We start from the raw sequence: 24,865 nt of genomic DNA, 5'->3' as shown, positions 1-24,865 counted from the left end.
TTTTTATTTCCTACTGTTCTCCAAATTGATTGCAGTATACAGCGTGGAAAAAATTGAAGGCTAACCATCAAAAAAAAAAAAAAAGCAAAGGCGCATTGATAATTTTAAATTTATTTAAAAATAATTTATTCATTGCAATGATTTCGCAAATGGCTAGGAGAAAATTAAATAAAAGCTACAAGAAAATTATGCAAGCTACAAGAAAATTAAATAAAAAGATTGAATCAAAGTTAAAAAGTTAAATTGTTCAAACACAGATCGATATATATATATATATATATATATATATATATATATATATATATATATATATATATATATATATATATATATTCTATAAAATGTATATATAAGGGTGTTAGCCAGCCTGATGGCGCCGCATATAACGTGGTTTCCTAATTGGTTTAAAATTCCCAAAGGTTTTTTAAGATCATGGTAAAAAAAAAAATTTAATCAGTCTCAGATTTAAATTGTTGCGCTAGACTAGTAAAAAACGCAATTAGTACGCGGGACAAGGAAATGAATTAAGTTAATCAATTAAGAATTAAGATCGATTTTTTAATGTGAAAAAAAAAGTGTCGACATTAACAAGCAAAATCATTCATTCCAAAGTTGAAAAAAAAATGTTTTTAATTTTTAATTGACGTCAGTTATTCTCCAGTTAAAATTGTTCAATATGTTTAATAAATTATTTTATTAATTTATTTGTGTTATTCAAAAACTCTTTATTTACATTCTTCCTTTTTATCTAAAGTTAGGAAAGTTACAAATAAAATTTGCATATTAATAAATATTATAATATAAAATAAGTTAATAACGTTTTTATATTAAAAGATTTATTAATAATTTCGGTAAAATAAGTTAGCTGGTAAAGTAAACTGAAAATAACAACAACAAAAAAATCAAAAATAAAACTTGCAATGAAACGTATTGTATATGTTATCTTTGCGTAAAACATAAAAGATAATTAAATAATATTATAATATTATTATTTTTTTTTGTTTTTTTTTGTTTTGTTATTTCACCTCCCCAAGGCCCAGAAGGCCACTACAGATGAGGAGGCTACTTAATTGTGGTTATAACCCTCTCTCAACTCTATAACTCCGAAACACGACCCTTGACGAACAAGGCCGCTGCGCGGAGAAACAAGTTGATTATTAATTATTAACCAATGTTTACAACAATTACAATAATTAATTTTTTTTTAATTTACAAATTCAAAATTTACGTAGATATTTAATGCATATTTGTAAATTGAAAAAAATCGATCTGCCCCTTAAATGTGGTAGTGGTGTAGTGGTAGAGCGCTTGCTTCATAAGCGAGAGGTTCCGAGTTTGATTCCCACCACGTCCCTGGTAGTACCGGGCTCAACTTGTTTCTCCGCGCAGCGGCCTTGTTTGTGTTTCGGAGTTATAGAGTTGAGAGAGGGTTATAACCACAAGTAGCCTCCTCATCTGTAGTGGCCTTCTCGGCCTTGGGGAGAGAATTACAAAAAAAAAAGAAAAAAAAAAAAAAATGTCTTTGTTACTTACTTGGTGGAGTTAAGGCAATTTTAAAATACTATAGCGTCTGTATGATATTTTGTTGACTACTACATATATCCGTTAAATGAATGGTCTGTGAATCATGAAAAGACGGAAAAAATAAAATGATAAATTTTGCGGTATCATAAAATATAAATGTTGAAGCAAAAAAACCCAGGCCGTAGAATTTTTTTTTTATAAATTTTCTTAAAATCCTAATTCGCTTGTCCAAATTTGTATAAGATTTTAAATAAATACGATTTTTAGGTAAAATGAACATCATGGATTAAAAGCTTTTAACATTTATTGGCGCTTTTTCTTGATTGCAAGTTCTTTTTTGGTCGGAATTCTTGTATTTTTTGTAAAAATTGATAGAAATATTGTATTTTGACAACTATATAAAGCTAATAGGTCAGAAACGATTAGAACTAGGATCTATAGTAAATTAAGAAACTTTATCAAAAGATTTTAACTAAATTCATGTTAATGTCGATGAGCGAAAGTGATCTAAAGGCTCCAAAATGGTATTCTTTGTATTCACAATTAGGGGTAGTAAAAAGGATTAGAAAATTATATAAAAAAGAGAAAAATTCTTTAAATATTAAAAAAACCGAAAGCGAAAAAAAATATAACATCTAAAGCTTTTGTTTGGACATAATACGCCTATAAAATCATGCCAATTTCAAATAAATAAATTCGAATAATTTGTAAATCGCCTTAACTACACCAAGTATTTAAATAAAAGTAGCATTATATTTGACGGAAATTAGCGAGCCAACCAATTTTTCAATAAAAGGTTATTAAAATTTCGGAAACTTTAATTTACCTTTCATTTAAAAGCTATCGATTTAAATAAGTTTTTTACTATTTGAATTTATCTTATGATAAAAATTGTAATATAAAATATGATGAACAATAATACGATTACCTATGTAAAAAAATTTTAAAAAATGTTTAACTATTTTAAAATTTTTAGTTTTAAAATACTAAGTATTTTAAATCTGAAATATTCGAAATCTTTCCATATAATTAGGGTTGTCAAATGTCTGGATTTTACAAAAATTACAATTTTACGGATTTTACAAACCTGTAATAATTTTTTTTTTAGTGTTTTCCTTCGTAAAAGCCGTAAAATTCTGGCATTCCTAAGTAAAATGTATAGTTTTTTTTTGTCGACTATCATTAAAAAGTTGTTTTAGCAAGTTAAAAAATTACAAGAGGATCTTGGAAATTGTCAAAAATGTTTTGTTAAAAATTAAATACTATTTAGCATTTTTTTTACATTTATAATTTAAAAATGAAAATAAAAGAAGACAATATATGTAACTAGTCGTTTAAACCTTTTAAAACTGTATTTAAAAGCGATTTACGCAATTAAGATATATCAAAGTTTCAATAAATAAATTTATTAATTCATTCATTAAAACTGCAAACAATTGTCTTTTGTTCTAGTTTTCTCTCAACAATATTAAACAAAGGAGAGAACCAATTTAAAAATGAAAACTGATGAAAATTGCTTAAAATGAAACAAGTTGAATAATTATAATTAAACATTTATAAAATATAAAAATATTCCTGAAAAATAAAACAAAAAAATATTCCTATGAATAACCCAGCAAAAATAGAAAATTTAAATTGAAACTTAATTGTATATACTTTTTTAAATGTCAGAATGTAATGACCTTTTTTTTTTAGCCACACCTAAATTCCCAATTTCGCTAAAACGCTGTATGAATTTTTTTTCTGGCTAACACCCTGTGTGTGTATATATATATATATATATATATATATATATATATATATATATATATATACACACATATATACTTATGCACAGCCGTTTTTAATTTTACTGTTGCTAGGTCAGTTTTGGGTTGTTGTTTTTTTTAATTATTTTGAAGGCCGGAAAATTTTTTTTTTTAATTATGATAGACTGCCTGCCCTAACCAAACCCTCAGTCGATGTATGGCACTCCCTTGTAGCAGCAGGCTATAAGATGGTTGATGTAGCAACACTCCCTTGTAGCAGAGGCTCTAAGATAAGTCAATGTAGCAGCACTCTGCACATGTTTTACAGTAAAAAAAATTAAAATAAAAACATTTAGAAGGTTTTTAGTTCTAGCTTTTTAATTTGTGTTTTTGTGGTTTTTTTTAAAAAAATATTAAATTTAATTGGTTTCCTCAATTAAATTAATATGTTTTATTATAATCTAACCTTAATTTTGTCAGTTTAAAAACCATAGACAAGCTACGAGCTGTTTTTTACCACAAACTATATATTTAACACCTTTACTATAGGTGTGTGAATATATATATATATATATATATATATATATATATATATATATATATATATATATATATATATATATATACATATATATATATACACATATATATATATACACATATATTGTATATATGTATATATATATATATATATATATATATATATATATACACATATATATATATACATATATATATATATATATATATATATATATATATATATATATATATATATATATATATATATACAATATATGTGTATATATATATATATACATATATACAATATATGTGTATATATATATACAATATATGTGTATTTATATATACATATATATGTAATATATATATATATATATATATATATATATATATATATATATATATATATATATATATACATATATATATATATATATATATATATATATATATATATATATATATATAAATTAATTGAAGTTTGAATGAAATTAATTGAAATTGAAGCCTCTCTTTGTTGCATTACAGTTTGATTCAATGCATTGTTTCGTATGTAACTTCAAGATACTATTAAAATATTTTTAAATTTCTCACTATTAATTTTAGGTTGAAGAGTTTCTCATCTTTGGAAAAGTAAAGCTGTAAACAATATCATAACTATTGAACCAGTTGGATATAAAAATGCAAATCAAGTAGCATATGGATTGTTAAAATGGAACATAAAAACTTTGTAAGTGGAGAGCAATTCTGGCGGTATACTGGCATAAATCTTCTCCCTGTTATAGTTGGAGTAAATTAAAATAAGACACAAAGAAAGAAAGTAAATTAAGACTTATTCCAAACTATTATGGAGCTTTAGAAATATTTTGGACTCTTTATGGACTATTAGAACTCTCTAAGAACATAAATGAATAACAGGATTTTCTAAATACTTTATATAAATGTAAAACAGAGAAACTCCTTGACAAATAGTTAAAAGGTGGTCAAATAGTTGTTAGAGATACAGTTTACATCAAGAATACAACAATTTATCAAATTTATAATTGAGGAAAGAGGTATTGATATCCTTAATGTAATAGTGATGGTCAAAACTTCTAAAAAAGTTATCATTAATGCTTTTTTGAAATAATGATTTTCAAAAAATCATTTTTTTCTTTCATATGCTTGTCTGTATTTTGAAGGACAATGCTCCTTCAAAGCAGGGAAACTAAGAACAATGGTTCCGTAGACTTATGTTATGATCAATATGGAGATGGAAAAAAAGTATTAATAATGCAGGAATACAAAAATTTTGTAAATCCTTGTTTAATATATGATAAAAAAACATTTCTTATAGAAATAGAAGATCAAGAAACATTATTTGAACACAATGTTCCTCCAGATGAGCTCCACATGATAGGAGTTGTGAATAAACTTTGTACTATGCTTTTATGTGTTTGGGCAACATTTTCAAAATTGGTTGAAAACATATTACATACTGAGAGGGTACCATGGTTTAGATGTAAGAAATGCTAATAGATTTATGTCCTTGTTAGATGTTTTGGAGAGAGATGTTACTTTAACTTCAATCATTGATATTTTATTAATAGTTAATTGTTAGCATAAGTTTTCATTAGTGAAATCAGCAGCAAGGTTCTGTTTAGAAATGGGTACAGATATTTCTGTTAAAATTGAAGACTTTACCCATTCATTTTTTAGTCTCCAATTATATGCAAAAGATATTTTTGACTATGATATGAAAGTTTTCTAGAAAACACATACTTATAACATATAAGTTTTCTAGAAAATACATACATTCATTTTTTAGTCTCCAATTATATGCAAAAGATATTTTTGACTACCATTTGAAAGTTTTCTAGAAAACACTTTACTGTCATATTCTACTCTTTATAGCTTAGAAAAAAATGCAACAATATGAACAATATGGTGAAGCTGTTTATCACAAGAACAATGCGGTGAAGCTGTTTATCATAAGAACAATGTGTTGAAGCTGTTTATCATAAATTTAAAAAAATATGCAGAAACAATGTGGTGAAGCTGTTTATCATAAATTTAAAAAATTTTGGTGAACTATAAAAGAACCATAGGACGCAGGAATTATGGAATCAATATCATTAATATAACTTGTGTTATATATATGTATATATATATATATATTTTTGTTGTTGTTGTTGTTGTTATTCACCTCCTCAAGGCCATGAAAGCCACTACAGATGAGGAGGCTACTCAATAGTGGTTATAACCCTCTCTCAACTCTATAACTCTGAAACACGAACCTTGACGAACAAGGCCGCTGCACGGAGAAACAAGTTGAGCACGGTACTACCAGGGACGTGGTGGGGATCGAACTCGAAACCTCTCGCTTCTGAAGCGAGCGCTTTACCACTACAACACTACCGCATATATGTATTTGTTAATAATAAATTAATATATGTTGATGGCTTATTTTCACTACCATAATAGCTGACTTTAAAAAAAACTTAGGAAAAAAGAAATCAAAAAGACAGAAGTTTTAATTTTTAAAATTATTGATACTTGGCACTTTGGCAGTTTAGATTTTTCTGACAACTTAAATTGTGTTTACTAATGCATATGATTGATCAAACGCAAAAAAAATTTTAAAAATTATTATTTATAAATTATAGGAACAGTGTTCCTATAATTTATAAATAATTTTTTTACCCCTAAAAAAACTATCTGTTGTTATGCTATGATTTAGTTAAACTTAAACAAAAGATTTGCTTTTAATAAACTCTATTTGTAGCTGCATCTTTGTTTTTTCCCCTGTTTTTTGTTTAAGATAACTTTTCTAATTTTAATAAAACAATTAAAACAACTTAAACTTTAACTAACCTAAACTACTTAAATTTAATAAATTATTTAAATGGCTGTATCTATAAATAGCATTAATAATTATTTTAATAATTATTTAAGCGTCCATATTTATAATAGCGCCTATAATGGTTTAATGAGTTTTTGACTGATTTTTATCACCTTTTCAAAAAACATCCTTAGATTAACAGATTGTTTAAATCTCTCCACTACTTTAGCAAATAAATTAACATGATGTAATTCCCATAAGGTATAAATGAAATACCTTTATTCAAGGTCTGTTATTTAACGTTTGATAAATCATATTGTAAAAGTTAATTATTAGTTTTTCATTAAATAATTTTATAATAAAATATATAACCTTTTCATGCTCTATTAATACAATTTCTTTATCTAAAGGAACATGACGTTTGTCAACAAAAGCATCAAAACTTCCAAATATCAATCCAAAACCCAGATTTTCTGATTTCTAAAAAAATATGTTAATTTTAAATATGTTCTTACTAATTCATTATTTTAGTAAAGTATACTTATATATCAATAATACATGGTGTATATAAAAATCATACCAATACATAAATAATAACATAAATAAAAAGAGTTGTTAATCGCACTAAAAATGGGTGTTAACAATGTGATTCGATTTTTGTGTTAGTAGATTTGGTTCAATGTGGTTTGATTATAGGAATATCAAAATATAGAATCAGCAAAGAGGAAAGAAAAATTAGAAAGAAAAATCTAGAAGTGTGATCTATAAAAAAGATTCTTGAACATGCAAAAATGAGAAATCTGTAAGCTTTTGATAGATCACATCATAGGAAAGGTGGGAGGGAGGGGGGCTAACAAGACCTCAAGACCAGGGTACAAAGTTGATTTATACAAATTTATAATAAACAAGTTTAATATACATTAAAAATTTTTTTTAATTCTTTAAAAAAAAAGTTAAAAAAGGTATATACTTTTTTTTTCCCAGTATTTTTTAAAATTATTATAAAAAGTTGAGCATAAAAAACTCAAACAAAACTTACACGGTATTAGAAAATTAAACATATATTTAAAATTTTCATTTTTTATTTACTAAATAAACACTTAACTAATTAATTACTTGATAGTTTTAAACAATTACGGTGCCACAACTCATTTTTTTATTTCTGGTAAAAATATGAGCAAACAAAAAATATACTCAGAGCTGTGATAAAAATGTATTAAATATAAGATTAATAATGCTTATGAAATTTGTTTTTAAAGGTTATGCAAATACAATCTTTTACTTAAGATCCCACTTGTTAATTATTGAATAAAGGATTTATGTCATTTTTTGGTTCACTGTACAAAAATTTTAGTTTATTGTGTTAGGCAGGTTTTCTTAATTTTTTATAAACTTAGTTGATTTTATTCCATTGGGTAAACACAATTGGGCATTAATTAGGTTTGACATACTTATCTGCATCCTTATTCATACTTGAATTTTGAGTGTCAAAATACTCTTTAGAAACACACAACTCTTTTATAAAAATTGTTTTCTGATTACTGTTATTATCATTTATATTATTATTGTTACTGTTATTATCATTATTACCATGATATTAACTTTTATTAAAAATAATTTGCGTGCTGATTTTTTAATGTTACATGACAATAACAATTAACGACTAAACCAATTGCATTAAAGTAATAAGTTTAATTAGGGTTAGAGCCAGCAATATTAATGTCAACCCTCACGCTTTCTCCAATGTACACTCCCTGCAAGTTCTCCTTACTTATCAGTTGATGCATGCGCTCATTAATTCTGTTGATATTAAATAAATTATGTGATATGGTAAAATTTTAAAGTAATTGTAAAAACAAAGTTCAAGTCATACACTGCAACCATTTTCTATAGGCGCATGTGGATTATGTCTTAACTTTATTTTTAGTGTATTTCAATAAATTATAAATAAAGTATCAAAAAATAACAAAAATTATCAAAAAATAATATCAAATTTGAAAAGAGGTCAATCATAAATGAATTAAAATCAAAAGATAGCTGACTATTTTCTATAGACGCAGTTCACATTTTTTAACAAAACTATCAACAAAAAAAATGTTTTTATCACATTTTTAGTACTCAATTGGACCTCATTTGCGCTCAATTACTTAATAAATTTGTTTTGGCATACTTCCCACTAAGTTTTCCAGCACTTTTGGCTCTATATCCTTCTAGCATTCTGATACCACTACTTTTAGCTCTGCCGCAAAGTTATATTGCTTCTGGTCAGCATAGATAGGTCTTACACAGGTTTGATTGGGAAAGGCGTGCGATCACACTCTTATCTTGACCACGCATACAATATTTAGTTGCGACAACTTGTCCACGGCTTCATAGATGTTTTGAGAACATTCAAGTTTAAGTATGTTTCCATATTTGTCCGCATAACAATAACTTTTTAAAATACACGCTAAAAAATTAACTTCGTAACTTTAATCTTTACTAACTAAATGATTTTATATTGGCAAATGCTTTAAAAAGATTCACTAATATAAATTTGTTTTATATAAAATGATTGTATATCAGCGAATGTTTTAAAGCATTCGCTAATATAAAAACATTTGATTAGTAAACATTATAGTTATGATGTTAATTTTTTAGCGTGTATTTAAAAAATTAATTGTTATGCGGACAAACATGGAAACATACTCAAACATGAATGTTCCCAAAATATCTTGGTGTGGAAGGATAGCATAAAGAATATTCATGAACATTAAAAACCCACCAAATCTACAAACAAAGAAATACTATTGGTTCAAAAAATACGCTGACTTAGTGAACTAAAGGTCCAGAATATTCCGAAGAATCTTTTTTTTTAAATTTGTATTAATTGAGTTTTGATAAGTTTTTGTTGATATTTCTAGTGTAAATTGTTATAAGTATATATTATCAAACAAATTTTATTTTAATACATTGACTTATTGTTGGAGCCACACACACACAGATATTTAAAGGATTTAATAAAATGGCAGCATATAAACTTTTTAATAACATATATATCTAAAGAGCCATGGCCAAGATGTCACAAATAAATAATTTATGTGTGGTCAAGATTAGAGTGCGATCACACACCTTTCCTGACCAAGCCTGCTTACAATGATTCCCCAGATGTTTTCAACAGAATTCAAATCTGGACTGCGAGCAGGCCACCACATTTGCTTGATTTTTTTACCTTCAAACCAAGCTTTAGTCTCATTACTAGTGCAAATGCTGGCGTTGTCTTGTTGAAAACCAAACCTTTTGCATCGATATTTGTTTTTAAATGGAATTAAACATAATTTTAGCACATCATTGTACTCAGAACTTTTCATTTTGCAAGATGCAAATGTTAAATTTAACTTTCTTGTTGCACAAAACCCAAATCAAACCATCAAAGATCCATGACCGAAACTCCTTGTCAAAAAATAATTGGGTTCTCTCCTCAAATCACGCCAGTAGTCACTAAAACCATCAGGCCCATCAAGATTAAACTTTTTCTCGTCCGAAAAAATCACCTGGTATTGAAAACAAAAATATTCAACTATTTAGATATCTTACATATTCATGGGAATTTGATCTAAAATTTCTTACTTGTTGCCAATCGCGTACCATGTTTTTGCGGGCAAATTCCATCTGTTTCTGTTTGTGAACAGGCTTCAAATTTGGTGCTTTATTCATTTTTGATCATACAATGTGTGGGCTGACTTTAGGAACTTTCCTAATCGTCTCCTTGCAAACATTTAAATTTTTCAAGAAATTACGGATAACGTGATCTGATCTCTTCAATCTTCTAGCAAAATCTCGATTTGTAACTTTTTCTTAATGATAAGCCATAATTTGACCTTTTTCAATATCGGTAAGAACCTTTCCTTTTGGCATTTGGTTAAGTTTAACTTAATTTCGACTCACAAAATAAAAAATACTACAGAATATAAGAAATTTGCATCAAAATTCATCAAAACTTTAGTGCGTCTATAGAAAATTGCCACGTGAATATTAAAAATTTAATTATTTTAATACAATCAAAACAATTAATAATCAGATGCATCATGGATCATTGTTTTCTTACATATACTTATTCAAAAGTACCGTTAGAACAATTTTATTACCACTGTAACACTGTAAATAATAACTAGATAGATTTTATTGTGATAAAAATCTAGTTAAAAATAACAATTATTACAATTTCATGTTAGAAAATATCATAATTGATTTTGTTGTTATTGCTGTAATTAATATTGCAATATTAATTTTAATAAGCTGATTTGTTTTCATTTTTTTGTCCTTTATTGCTTGTTTGTTTCATTTCTTGTATTTTCGATGATTTATTTTTTGTACACACATTGGCTGACTTAAATAGGTAGAACATGCGAGGAATGAACATATATTGACTGAGAGTTTTTTAATTTTTTTTAAAACTTTTTTAAATAATAGTAATATTCTACAGAAACATTTCAGCTATTAATTGCTGGTTTAATTTTCAATCTGAGTTATTAGAAACCATTGAGCTGCTAAGACAAATTTTTGAATAAAACGATTTAATGACAATCTGAATAGAAATTTAAAAATACCTTCTCTGTTTTAAAATCAACCAAATGTCCAGGCATTAATGAAGAAAATTGAGCAGATTTTTGTAAACACTAAAAAATTTAAATAATCAATAATTCTACTTAATATTTAATTTCTTATGATACTTTTATATAATTATTTAATATTATTTCAGAATTCATAATAATCAAATTAAAAAAAAAAAAAAAATTATTAGTAATTAAACACCAACAACAAAAAACTAAAAATAATAACTAAAAACAAATTTAAAAAAACTTTGCCAGATTCTGTTTTTTCTGTGTGTTTTCTATGACACATATGACTTTTTTGAGGAGATTTAACACCCCTCAACTTTTTCAAAAGTTTTTTGAGCATAAAGGAAAAGTTACAGTAAAAAAATGTAGCTTTTTCAAAAGGTAAGATTCCGCCATGAAATGTTACTTTAAAGACCATGATTATTTATAAATTATAAATTGAAAAGGTTTATTTACTTTAAAACTTTTAGTTTTAAAGTTTTCCAAATTGTTTCATAGATACAACTTCATTACCAGTAATTGCAACTCCATACAGTAGAGTAGTTTTTTTTATCTCCTTAACACCTAGGGGACCACTGCGGTTAAAAATTTTAAAATTGTCAAGAACAATTTAAAAAATTTTAAAATTGTTCTTGATGAACAAGACTGAAAGTCGAAAAAAGTTCTACCAGAGATGTGGTGGAGATTGAATTTCTTTTTTACAATGAATAGCACTCTACAAAAATATTATCTCTACATTGAGTGTGTTTACAATACAATAGCACTCTACATAAATAGGCATAAATGTATGATTTAAATCACATAATTCTGAACATCAACCAACAAATTTACGAGGCTTATTAATTATAAAATTTGATTGATTTAGATGGACCAGGAATCTATTTTTATACCTTTTTTATACTAAAGGAGGAAAAGCTCAGCAGTTTAAAAAAAAAAGAAGCATTTAAACAATTTTAAAAAAGTAAACAACTATTAGAAAGATTTTAAAATTTCTAAACATATAAATGCAGATTTCCATGCACTTAAATAAAGCTAACATGATAGAATTTTCCTTTAGCATAAACACTAACATTTACCACCAATTTCCTCAGTGACAACCACATAGCAATATTAAACCAAACTTAACACCTCCGAATTTTTACAATTACAATTCATGAACCAATTTAATTTTTCTTTTTAATAATACATAACAATGTTTATTTTTCAACGCATAAGAAATATTTTCAAAGTCTTTATCCTGCGGGTAAATTTTGACAATCAGTTAGTTTTTTATTACTATCAATATTATGGAGACTTGCTACTTCATTATTTAATACTATTATACTATTCATTATCTATTTATTAGACATTATCTATTTTGAGAAACTATCCTACTATCAATTATCTATTTTGGGAAATACTAATTTATTAGTTAATACAATTCTAATTAGTCATTGCTATTAAATTATTGCAAAACTTACTCAATATGCTATGGAAACCTTAAATTGAAATAAATATTAGTTACAAACATTTTAAGTAAATAATATTCATAACAAATCTTTCTCTCTCAGTTAAAATAATCAAAGTTTAAATAAGTGTAGACAAGAGAAAAATTAAATAATTAAATAAAATAATGAAAACTTATTAAACAAATTCCTCAAATAGTGAAAAAACAAAAGGAAATAATCAAAAGATACTAAATAAAATTTCCTATACAAAAAAACACTTGTGTTTATTAGAGAACAAACATGAATATTTAAAAAAGAATTTTAAAATCTTTTATTAAAATCTTCAAAATAAAAATAAAAACTACCTTCATCTTTGTAATAATATTATGATCAAGTGAAACAGTTAAAACCTTCTTGTTTGAACTAACTTTAGTAGTTGCAAACCACATCAATTGCCCTACTTTTAAATCTAAAAATATATTATATTTTTTTTAAATATGTATTTCTTTTTAACTTGTTTCTGTGCAGTGGCCTTGCTTGTCAAGCAATATGTTTTGGAGTTGAAGAGTTGAGAGAGTGTTGTAACTAAATACAAGTAGCCTCCTTGACTGTTGTAGCCTTTTTTGTTCTTGCGGGGATGAATAATATAAAAAATACATACAAACCACCCTTGGAATTAAGGTCAACATGCTGTAAAGCTGATCTAATTGCCAAACTCAAAGTGTTTGAGATCAGCAAAATATTGCAGACCTTGTTTTTATGTTTTATGCCAACCTCTTTCTGTAAAATCTTTTTTGCCAACCTGAAACCAATCTCTAACTTGTGGTTGATCTCTAGTTTGAGGTTGGCAACATATATATATATATATATATATATATATATATATATACATACATATAAATATACATATATATATATACATATATATATATACACATATACATATATATATACATATATATATATACATACATACATATATACATATATATATATACATACATACATACATATATATATATATATATATATATATATATATATATATATATATATATATATATATATATATATATATATATATATATATATATATATATATATATATATATATATATATATATATATATATATATATATATATACTACTGGCGAAAAGTTTGAGGCAGGCTAGGAATTTTTAGAAAAAAGCGAATAAACATACATTTTCAAGTCTAATTTATATTTTAATTAATATGTTTACAAAAACTATTATTACACATTTTTGATCAATAATTTCCAATTTTAACTTGCGTTTTCTAGTTATACTAGTACGAGTTTTGATTTGTCAAAATAATCAGCGAATCAGTAAAAAACCCACTGTCAAGAAATAGTGTTAATACCTTTACTAGACTGACAATTAATAAACTTTGTGTGTGGTAAAAACTTTTTTGTAGTAAAAAGAAAAATAACAAGCACAGAATTTTGATATTTATAATTTAGCAAAAATTGTCTAAAAATTGTAAAAAAAGGGAAAAAAAGGTTAAACGAAAGGAATTAGAAATTGCTGAAAGAGAAAGAATTCAAGTTTATCATAAAGAAGGTTATTCACAAGTCGAAATTTCAAAAAAATGAAAATTTCAAGATGTTGTGTCCAAAGGATATTACAATTACACAAAGAAACTGGTAAGAATGCAGCTAGAAAACGTGCTGGAAGGCCTAAAAAAACTAATAAATTACAAGGTAGAGAAATAAAAAAGATTTGTTTATTAAATAGAAGGTACACCGCCTAAAAAATCAGGTCTGTGTACAATCAATTTAATGATCTTAAAATTAGCATTTCCACTGTGAAGAACCAATTGAAGAAATTTGGCTTGCATGGGCGCGTAGCTGCTTGTAAACCATTATAAAGACCAATTAATACGACAAAAAGGCTAAATTGGGCTAAAAATCATAAACATTGGTCAATTGAAGAATGGAAAAACGTTTTTTGAACAGATGAATCCAAGTTTGAAGTTTTGGGTTCAAAATGTCATGTTTTCGTGCAAAGATTAGCAGGGGAAAGGTATTCGGAAGAATGTTTAATACCCACTGTGAAACATGGGGGTGGATCTGTGGTCGTTTAGGGATGTTTTGGTGGGGGGAATATTGGAAACCTACACAAAATTGAAGGAATTATGACAAAAGAGGTGTACAAAGACATTTTAGAACATCAAATGCTGCCTTCTGGTGAGAGGTTATTTTCCGATCAGTATGTTTTTATGCACAATAATGACCCGAAACATACCAGCAAAATCTGCAAAATTTATTTAGCAAACCTTCAAAGCCAGAAAATATTAAAAATAATGGAATGGCCGCCACAATCAACAGATCTTAATCCAATCGAGTTGTTGTGGGAAGAATTTGATAGGAATGTGCGAGGAAAATGGCCATCTTCTGTGAAAGACCTTTGGCACATATTGCAAGTAAAATGGGACGCAATACAACCTGAAAAACTGTCTAAATTGATTGATCGTATGCCAAAGATCTGTACAGCTGTAATACAAAATAAAGGTGGTTATTTTGACGAATTAAAAATTTAATTAAAACGCTAGTTAAAATTAGAAATTATTGATCAAAAATGTATAATAATATTTAGTTTTTGTAAACATATTAATTAAATTATAAATTAGACTTCAAAAAGTTTGTTTATTCACTTCTTTCTAAAATTTCCTAGCCTGCCTCAAACTTTTTGTCGGTAGTGTGTGTGTGTGTGTGTGTGTGTGTGTGTATATATATATATATATATATATATATATATATATATATATATATATATATATATATATATATATATATATATATATATATATATATTAGTAGTAGAAAATCACTTAACAAAAATTTTTTCCATTTAACACTGTGTTTCATCAACAAAGATTCATCAGAAATGGATGATCTACTTAGGAGAAAACATTCTTTGAGGAAACTACAGAAAATTGTAATTGTAAACAAAAAATCAATTGTCCAATGAGTGGAAGTTGTTTATCAAAAAATGTGGTATATAAATGTGTTGTTTCCTCTAAGAATGTACCTGATAAACAATATATTGGCATAACAGAGGGTGAATGGAAAAAACGTTTTGCCAATCATAAGCAATCTTTCAAGAATAAAAAGTATTCAAAAGACACCATGCTGTCAAAATATATATGGGAATTAAAAGAAAAAAATATTGATGATTTTATACTGAATTGGTCTATCCTTTAAACAGCGCCTGCCTATAACAATATCATGACTAATATTTCCCTAGTAAATCAAACTTTAGAGGTAAATAAAATCAAAACCTTTACTACTATATGAGGGATTATCCAGGTCATATTTCAAAAATCCGAAAATTTTTTCCTAAAAATATCCGCAAAATATTTTGAAAAAAATCCGGATATATTTTTTTAATTTAACATCTTCACTTCTAAACAAGGCTGCAAGCAACCACTATTAGAGTTGGAAGTTACAGAAAGGGAAAAGATGAAGTTTATAAAGCAAGATAACAATTAACAGACAACTTAAAAGATTGCTAACTATATGAATCAAGAAAACAAGATGAAGGGAAAACAAAACAAGGAAAAAAAATAAAAATTCCAAAATTGAAATGATTTGAATGCCATAAGCTAATGGCTTAAAATTAAACTACATATTAAAAATTTATAATATCTCTAAGCATATTTATTTTTTATATATTCATGTAGATTCTTAAATTGTGAAAATTAATTTAAGGAAAAAAAAAGACATTCAAACCTAGCAGCTATATAGATATACAGGTAAGAGAATATACATGAATTTGCACCATGAAAAAAAACTATGTGACTTTTATTAATTTATTTTACTTTGCAAGAATGTTAAAACTAAAAATTACACAAGAAGCAAATTAAATTTGGTGAATACCTAAGTCAGTTCCAGGTAAAAACCCACTAAACTCTTTATTTCCAAATGACACAGCAAAACCATGATCTTCCATACTTTGTATCATTCCCCATAACACCTTTTTATAAATGACATCAATTAACAATTTTTTTGTAATCAATAAATTTTTTTTCATTAATGAAATTTAAACTTTTTCAATTTTTGCTTTTGTATTAACATTAAAAATCATATTGTGAAGAATTTAATATATTTCTTAATACATTATATTGAATTAAAAAATCAAATGGAAACCAACATTACCAAATTGTTATGTAAAGCATTTGCTTTTACACCTCCATTTATATCAGAAGGAAAAATACTGAGCAATATTTTCCTATATCCATGTTTATCTGAGTCAATTTTCTTAACAACAACAGGTACTAACTGACCAACTGATAGCAATGATGGCGTCAATATAGCATTCTGAAAGTAAACAAACTTAATTTACTATCTTGAATATTATTGTATATTTAAAATAATCTTTTCGAAACTGAAACAAAAAGTAATAAATCAGGTTCATAATTACCGCCAATGTTTTTATATTTAAATAATTTATAAATATTTATAATATAAATAATTATATATTTAAATAATAACTCACACTTTTAACAATTAAACAGTAATTAAAAAACCTTGAAAAAAAAATTTGTTTTTTGCATATAATTTTAACTTAATGTAATAAGTAGAGACATCACAAATATTTGGTGACTATTCTGTATTCTATCTGTTTGGCTACTTTTTTCAATCTGCTACTGGTATTCAGCCGAATACCAAATACCAGATTGTGATGAAAAAAATGCATAAAAATGAATTACATAACTATTTTTTTTATTTTTTATTTTAACAAATAATTGGCATATTTGAAACTTAAAATCTTTAGGTGGTAAAATGACAAAATATTTTCATTGTTTGATAATATTGATTGCGAATTCTTCATTAATTTTTCATATTTCGAAAATAGCCATTAACTATGCTCCCCTGCTACTGGCAAAGAATAAGAAAATTTTAGCAAGTTCTGTTAGGATAAAATTTGCATTTGCTGACCACCACTTGTAAGGGTTTACTGTCCAACTTAAGCAAACAACTTCATGTAATAACTAGTTTCATATGCAATCGAACTTTTTTTTCTTCACATCATCCATATATTAAATCCATTGCAAAATTAGCATCTGCTAAGGTTGCATCTCTTTATCGAGCTTTCTTACTCCGGGTTCTATTCTCTATCTTTATAAATCTTAAATCCAGCCTTGTATGGGATACTGTTGCCATACCTGGGGCGGATCTTCTAATGTTGCGCTTTCTCTTTTAGATAAGGTGCAAAAACGCATTGTAAACATAGTTGGACCTGCTCTTGCAGCCAACCTCCAACCATTATCACACCGTCGTAATGTTGCTTTTTTTCTCTTTTCTACAAATACTATAATAGGCACTGCTCTAAAGAGCTAAATTCTCTTGTGCCATCTACTAAAATTCATTCTCATGTTACTCGTCATTCAATTAAGCTTCATCCTTTTTCTGTGACTGTTCCTAAATGCTCCAAAAACTCTTATTCCTCTAGTGTTCTCTCAAACACCAGTCCTTTGGAATTCGCTTCTTTTATCTTGCTTACCTGATTCATATAATTTGCAATCCTTTAAGTCGTCTGTCAATTGTTATCTTGCTCTACAATCTTCTTCTTTTTCTCTTCCAGTAACTTCCAACTCTAATTAGTGGTTGCGTGCAGCCTCGTTGGAAGCGAAGTTTAAAAAAAAAAAAAAAATCTCCACACGTGCACATACTTTTTTGTAAAGATTAATTTGATTGTTTTTATTTAGATTTATTTTTCTTACAAAGAGAAGATGAGTTATCACTGGTGCTACTAAACACCGGTGATGATTCATTGTTGTAGAGCAGCCTTTCACTGACTTAATCTTTCACATTTAATTTTTTTGTTTTGTTTTGTTTTTTGTTTTAACTAATGCTTTGAAATTAATTTTGAAACATGCATAAATAAAAAAGGAACCATATAATTGACATTCCAATTAAAGTTGAACCATGTTTTAAGTTCAGGTTGTAATGAATATATCATTTTTAATAAATTTGGAGTTCTTTGTGCTATATATATCTACATCAACTTCTGAAATAACCTTAGAAATGCAAGATTTACCTGAGTTAGTTATTTATATAATCTTTTTGAATGGTTTGAAGAGTATGATATGATACTCTTATACATAACTGTAATTAAAACAATTTGATTTAAGTCAACAAACAATGCATGCTGTGATACCACCTAATCACAAATAAAACAAAAATGCCAACAGCATAGTTAACATATGCACTTCAATGAAGCAAGTTGGAATCTTCAAAGTAACTGTTGCCAAATATTCTATGCTTCAGCCGAGTGCCTAGCTAAATATTTGGTATTTAGCAAAAATCCATATTTGTATGACTTTTTTTTCAACATCTTCACTTTCAACAAGGCTGCAAGCAACTACTATTAGAGTTGGAAGTAACTGGGAGAGAAAAGATGAAGTTTATAAAGTAAGATAATGATTAACAGACAACTTAAAAGCTTGCAAATTATATGAAGCAGAAAAACAAGATAAATGGAGCAAATTCAAAAGAACTGATGTTTGAGGAAAAAAACTAGACAAATAAGAGTTTTTGGAGCACTTAGGAACAGTCACAAAAAAAGGATGAGACTTAACACAAGAATGAATTTTATTAGATGTCACAAGAAACGCTAGGTCTTTAGAGCTGTCTATTACAGTATTTATAAAAAAGAGAAAGAGAAGCAACACTACAATATGAAAATGGTTGAAAGTTGGCTGCAAGAACAGGCCTAACTATTTTAACAATATGTTTTTGTCTAAAAGAAAGAAGGGCATCATTTGAAAATTCACTCCAGATATGGCAAAAGTATTCTATAAAAGGACAGATTAGAGATTTAATTTGGGGACAACAACAACAACAAAATCTTTTTCAAGCAAATTTAATGGTTACTTTTAAACCAAAATTTTTTTTAACGTTTTTAAACATGGTTAACACAAAAATTTTATATGAAATATAACAATATTAGAAATTATAGTTTAAAAACTTAGCTTTAATTTTATTTAATTATTAAAATAAAATACCAGTTAAAATGAAAAATTTATTTAGTATTTAATAATCAAAATTTAACATATTAACTTTCCTTTCAAAAATATGCTTAAAAAAACTTTGTTTTAAAGTTATTCTTTTGCCATCTATAAAAAATATAAAAACATTCCATATACAAATCAAAGTAAATTTAAAACTTCACACTTATTGAACTTCAAAAATAAAGTTTGTTTGTCAATAACTTTTTTTTTCAAAGAGTACAAGGACTTGAGTAAAGGAAGTGACCAGGGCCCCAGCCCTGGCCCAGTATACAAAGGAGACTTTATACAAACCCGGCCCTGGCAAAATTATAAGATTTAGCAGGGTTTGATAGCCGGGGCTTGAAAAAAATGTATAATAATTTATATATTATAATTTTATATTTACATTTACTATTTATTAAATACTGGCATATATTTATATATTTTTAAACTCTTATTTACTTATGACAGGGTTGCAAGCAACCACTATTAAGTAATGAGTTACCTTAAAATAGAGAATAGGGTAAAAGCTAGGAAATGGTCAACTGAAGACTTAAAAAGTTGTAGGTTGTATATAAAAGAAAAACACAAAGATAGGTAAGAGTAAGATAGGTAAGGACAGATAAGAAAAAATGTTGTATCAAACAATGTTTGTTAGAAACGATTAAAGTGATTTAATTATTAGCATGTAGAAATAAGAAAATTTGTAGAGAATGCTTTACATACTGTACAAATGAGCTTTAGTTAAAAAAAGCCTGATGATTATGATAATGATGATGATGGTGGCAATACGATGATCATGTTGATGATTATGTTGATCATAATGATGTTTATTTATACATAAATATACAAAATGTAACATGAAATATGAATAAAAAAATATACTTTATGACGTATAAATGTTAATGCAGCCCCGGTCACAAACCCAGCTCTGGCTATATTTTATCAAACCCAGCCACAGTCAAATTTTAACCCCGCTCACTTACTACTTGAGTATACTATTTGACTTTTATGTTTTAAATGCAACCTACTAATATATGTTTTAAATGCAATCTACAAACTCATGTTTTAAATACAATCTACAAATTTGTCTCGTAACTTTATGTGATAAAAAAAGATTTTAATGTCTTTCTTTTTATATTTCAAATATGAACATTTTAATCATGCTTTATTTTATACTAAATAAAAAAAAAATTTTTTTTTTGAGTATATTTGAGTTCGGACAGATTAATTAAGGCACTCTAGCCAGTATATTAGTGTTAAAATAGGCCTTGATATACACTCTAAAGTGATATATTAAGGCCTATTTTAATTAGTTTATTAACTATAATAATTAATCTGTTCTTAGCGACTGACATAAGTGTAGCTAATGTGGCCGAACTGGCATAAGTGCAAAGAAAGAACTTGCAAAGATCTAAAAATTAGCATAATCTCTAATTGGCATAAGCGCGAATCCTATGCCAATATTTTTTGGCGCATTTATGCCAGCATTTGCAAATTTTTTCACAAATGCCAACTTTGCACTTACGTTAATTCTTACTTACGCCAGTTCTCACTGGCTGTGCTAATTTGCACTTATGACAATCATTGCAAATTATTTTGGCGCACTTACGCTAATTTGCACTTATTACAATATTTACTAATTCTTTTAGTGTATTTATGCCAGTACGCACTTAAGCCAGTCTTTGCAACTGCTTTACACTTAAGTCAATTCACACTTACAAAATTTGCACTTAATCAGCCTCCCAAAAAACAAACAACAAATGACCCAAAACAAATTGTTTGGTCTTCAAAAAGCAAAAAAATGTCATACTTTTTGATTTTCCTCGTCTTCTACATAACCAACTGATGAATAAACTTCTTGAAGGAAAGATTGAATATCAACAAAACTGACATAACCACTTAATCCATTAGGCAAACCAATAATGTATTCTTTTTTATTAATATTTCTAACACATCCAAGTATGAGTAATCCTTTGCTTATATACTAGAAAAATATAATAGCTTACATGAATATTATTTTATATAATATTATTTATTTTAATATAAATAAAAACAATAAAATAATATTAATATTTGTGGTATATTATTATAAAAAAAAATAAAACAATTTTTTTTTATATAAGAAGTTTGTTTAATTGTACCTTGAAAGAAAATTGATCATGCAATTTTTGTTTTAATGGTTTCTTTACTGTAGTGATTTTTTCTGCTTTTTTAACTTTCTTTTTGATTGGTTCTTCTTTCTAAAAATTAATTACAATCTAACTTAAAATTTAAACTTAAAATAGATTTAAATTAAATAATTAAATTTCTATATCATTTTCATGAACATATAATTTTAATGACCATGTCATTTTCATGATCACATCATTTTAATAACAACATTATTATTTTGCACTTTATGTTGACCACAGCAAGTTAATTACATTAAATACATATTTTATCTTTGCAAATTAAGAACTATTTAGAGAGAAGTTGGTTGCTTTTTATTTTTATTTTATTTTTATATTCTGGTAATCATTGCTTTTATAATTTTTGTTTGCACTAAACTATTTTGTGAATATTTAAAAAATTAAGTGTTAAGAAATATTACACTCTAGCTATTATAAATTTTTGCCAAATTAGTTTTACCTTCCGAATTGCAAGTGAGAGGCAATTAGGTGCTCCAGTACATATCATTACAGATATATTGCCAGAGACAGTAACAGCTAATTATTTATTCGATTTACATACTTAGCGTTAAAGTGTCCTTGTTTTTGAAATTTGTGGCAAACAACATCTTTAGCAGGACAAGCCAGATTCAATAGGTTTAACCCAATGGTTAAACCACGGTTTAAACTATTCGAAAAATATTAACTTAAACCAAAGTAAAATTATTTAAACAACTTTAAATTTACATTTAAAAAAATGGCTTTGGTCATTGTTTCTGTTGTGTGCGATGGAAAGCTGAAAATGTGTACATTTTCCACCCTGAGCTTATCAAGATCCCCTTCCCCATTTTTAAATTTATTATTAAGAGCAAAGTAAAAAAATATCTCAAATCTAAAAAAAAATTTCAGTTAATATTTTCTAATTTTTAAGACCAGTTTAGGTCTTGAAAATTAGAAAATATGAATTTACTAATTAGGAAAAAACAAAATTTCCACTTACCTGTTTATTAAGACTACATTCCCCCCCCCCACCTTTTTCTTATTTTATTTCCCCCATTTATTACATTTGGATAAAAACTCCCATCCATCCTTTTATTTTCACCCCACATTGCATTAAGCAATTGAGAGTAACTTGACAGTAATGAAACTAAAACAGCATTGGCAAGTTGCTGACTTGTTTTTTCTATTTACTTGGTAACTTTATAAAATCTGATCCTATATTTTAAAAATTTATCAAGTTTTTTTTTTTTTTGAACATCTTTACTTCCAACAAGGCTGCAAGCAATCATGTACAGAGTTGGAAATTACTGAAATAAAAAAGGTAAAGTTTATAAAGCAAGATAACGATTAACATACAACTTGAAAGATTCCAAATTTTTTTTTTTAATATTTAAACACCTTTGCTTCCAACAAGGATGCAAGCAACCACTAATTAAAATTGGAAGTTACTGGAAGAGAAATGATTAAGATTGTAGAGCAAGATAATGATTGACAGACCACTTAAAGGATTGCAAATTATATGAATCAGGAAAGCAAGATAAAGGAAGCTAATATCAAAGGCTGATGTTTGAGGAAAAAAACTAGTTTTTGGAGCACTTAGGAATAGTCACAGAAAAAGGACGAGACTTAATTGAATGATGAGTTACACGAGAATGAATTTTAGGAGATAAAACAAGAGACGCTAGCTCTTTAGAGCAGTGCCCATTATAGTATTTCTAGAAAAGAGAAAGAGAAGCAACATTATGACGATGTGATATTGGTTGGAGGTTCCTGCAAGAGCAGGTCCAACTATATTTACAATGCATTTTTGCACCTCGTCTAAAAGAGAAATGGCATTATTAGAAAATCCGCCCCAGATGTGGCAACAGTATTTTATACAAGGCTGGATTTGAGATTTATAGAGAATAGAATCCGGAGTAGGATTCTATTCTCTATCTCTATAAATTCACACTTCTGCAAGAGTATAACAGGTATGTTGTCCGGGCCACAGGCTGTAGAAGAGTCTATGCAGGAAACCACTTTCGATACAGAAGCTGGAGTAATATGAATGTCAAGCAATGGATCAACCTGTTTATTGGCAATATCAGGTAGAACGCAACTAGTGGAATCAAGAGATGATATTGATAAAAAGTTCTTAGCAAACAATTCAGCTTTGTCTTTAGGTGAGGTGACGAAGTCTGAACCATACAAGAGAGGTGGAAGTAAAGATTTGCCCTTATTATTAATACTATTAAAGATTCTCTAGAAGTCACGAGAGCCTAATTTTTGCGATGAATTACGAGATTTCATGACCTGAGAATAGCGGGCTTTGGTGTTAGATAAAACCATTTTACATTGGTTTCTAGCAGTAATAAACACAGATATCTGTTTTCTAGAGAATTATTTTGCTGATAGATATGGAAGTAACAGTTTCGATTGGCAATTGCAGCAGCACAATCTGAGGAAAACCATGGAGGAGAGTGAGGCTTGACCTGGAATCGTCGAGAGGGAACAGAAGATTCCATGCCAGCCTGAATCCACGAAGTTATTTAAGATGCACATTTGTCGACAGGAAGACAAAAGATTTCTACCCAAGGGTCATCACGAAGAAAATCATGGAAAGAGTCCCAGTCAGCTTTTAGGTAGTTGTAAGAGGTACGATTATAGGGGAATTCAGGTGATGAAGAAGAATGAGATATTAGTTTTAGAGAGATCAAACTGTGATCAGAAGCACCTAAGGGTGAATGTGGAGAAACTGAGCACTGACTAGGATCAGAAACAAGATATAAGTCGAGTAGAGAATGTAAATGATTCGGGTTGTCTAGAAAGCGAGTTGAAAAGTTGACTACTTGAGTTAAGGATTGAGAAAGGCAAAAGTTGTGGGCTTTAATGCCTGCAGAGTCACTGACACTAGAGCCAAGCCATCCAGTGTGATGAGCATTAAAGTGACCATCAACAACAATATAGGCTGATGGATAAAGAGAGAGGGCTTGGTCAATATGATTAGAAATAGAATCAAAAAGAGTGCAGTCTTGAGATGAAGGAGAGCGATATAGAACAAAGAGAAAAGCAAT

General features: G+C 27.3%; 1 protein-coding gene across 1 annotated transcript in view; it reads right to left on the bottom strand.

Moving 5' to 3' along the window:
• LOC100215557 (protein RRP5 homolog) overlaps window positions 1-24,865 on the bottom strand; it is a 92,645-nt gene that overhangs the window by 61,772 nt on the left and 6,008 nt on the right. Inside the window, exons 2-8 of the mRNA XM_065792269.1 lie at window positions 21,807-21,905; window positions 21,476-21,649; window positions 16,826-16,987; window positions 16,547-16,643; window positions 13,012-13,115; window positions 11,208-11,276; window positions 6,991-7,098 (exon numbers count right to left, since the gene is read on the bottom strand). Coding sequence (XP_065648341.1) covers window positions 6,991-7,098; window positions 11,208-11,276; window positions 13,012-13,115; window positions 16,547-16,643; window positions 16,826-16,987; window positions 21,476-21,649; window positions 21,807-21,905 — 813 coding nt within the window. The remainder of the gene's footprint in view (window positions 1-6,990; window positions 7,099-11,207; window positions 11,277-13,011; window positions 13,116-16,546; window positions 16,644-16,825; window positions 16,988-21,475; window positions 21,650-21,806; window positions 21,906-24,865) is intronic.

Source organism: Hydra vulgaris, chromosome 03, assembly GCF_038396675.1.
Source record: "Hydra vulgaris chromosome 03, alternate assembly HydraT2T_AEP".
NCBI lineage: Eukaryota > Metazoa > Cnidaria > Hydrozoa > Anthoathecata > Hydridae > Hydra > Hydra vulgaris.
Note: the sequence above shows the minus strand (reverse complement) of the source record. Positions and strands in the feature narration are given on the sequence as shown.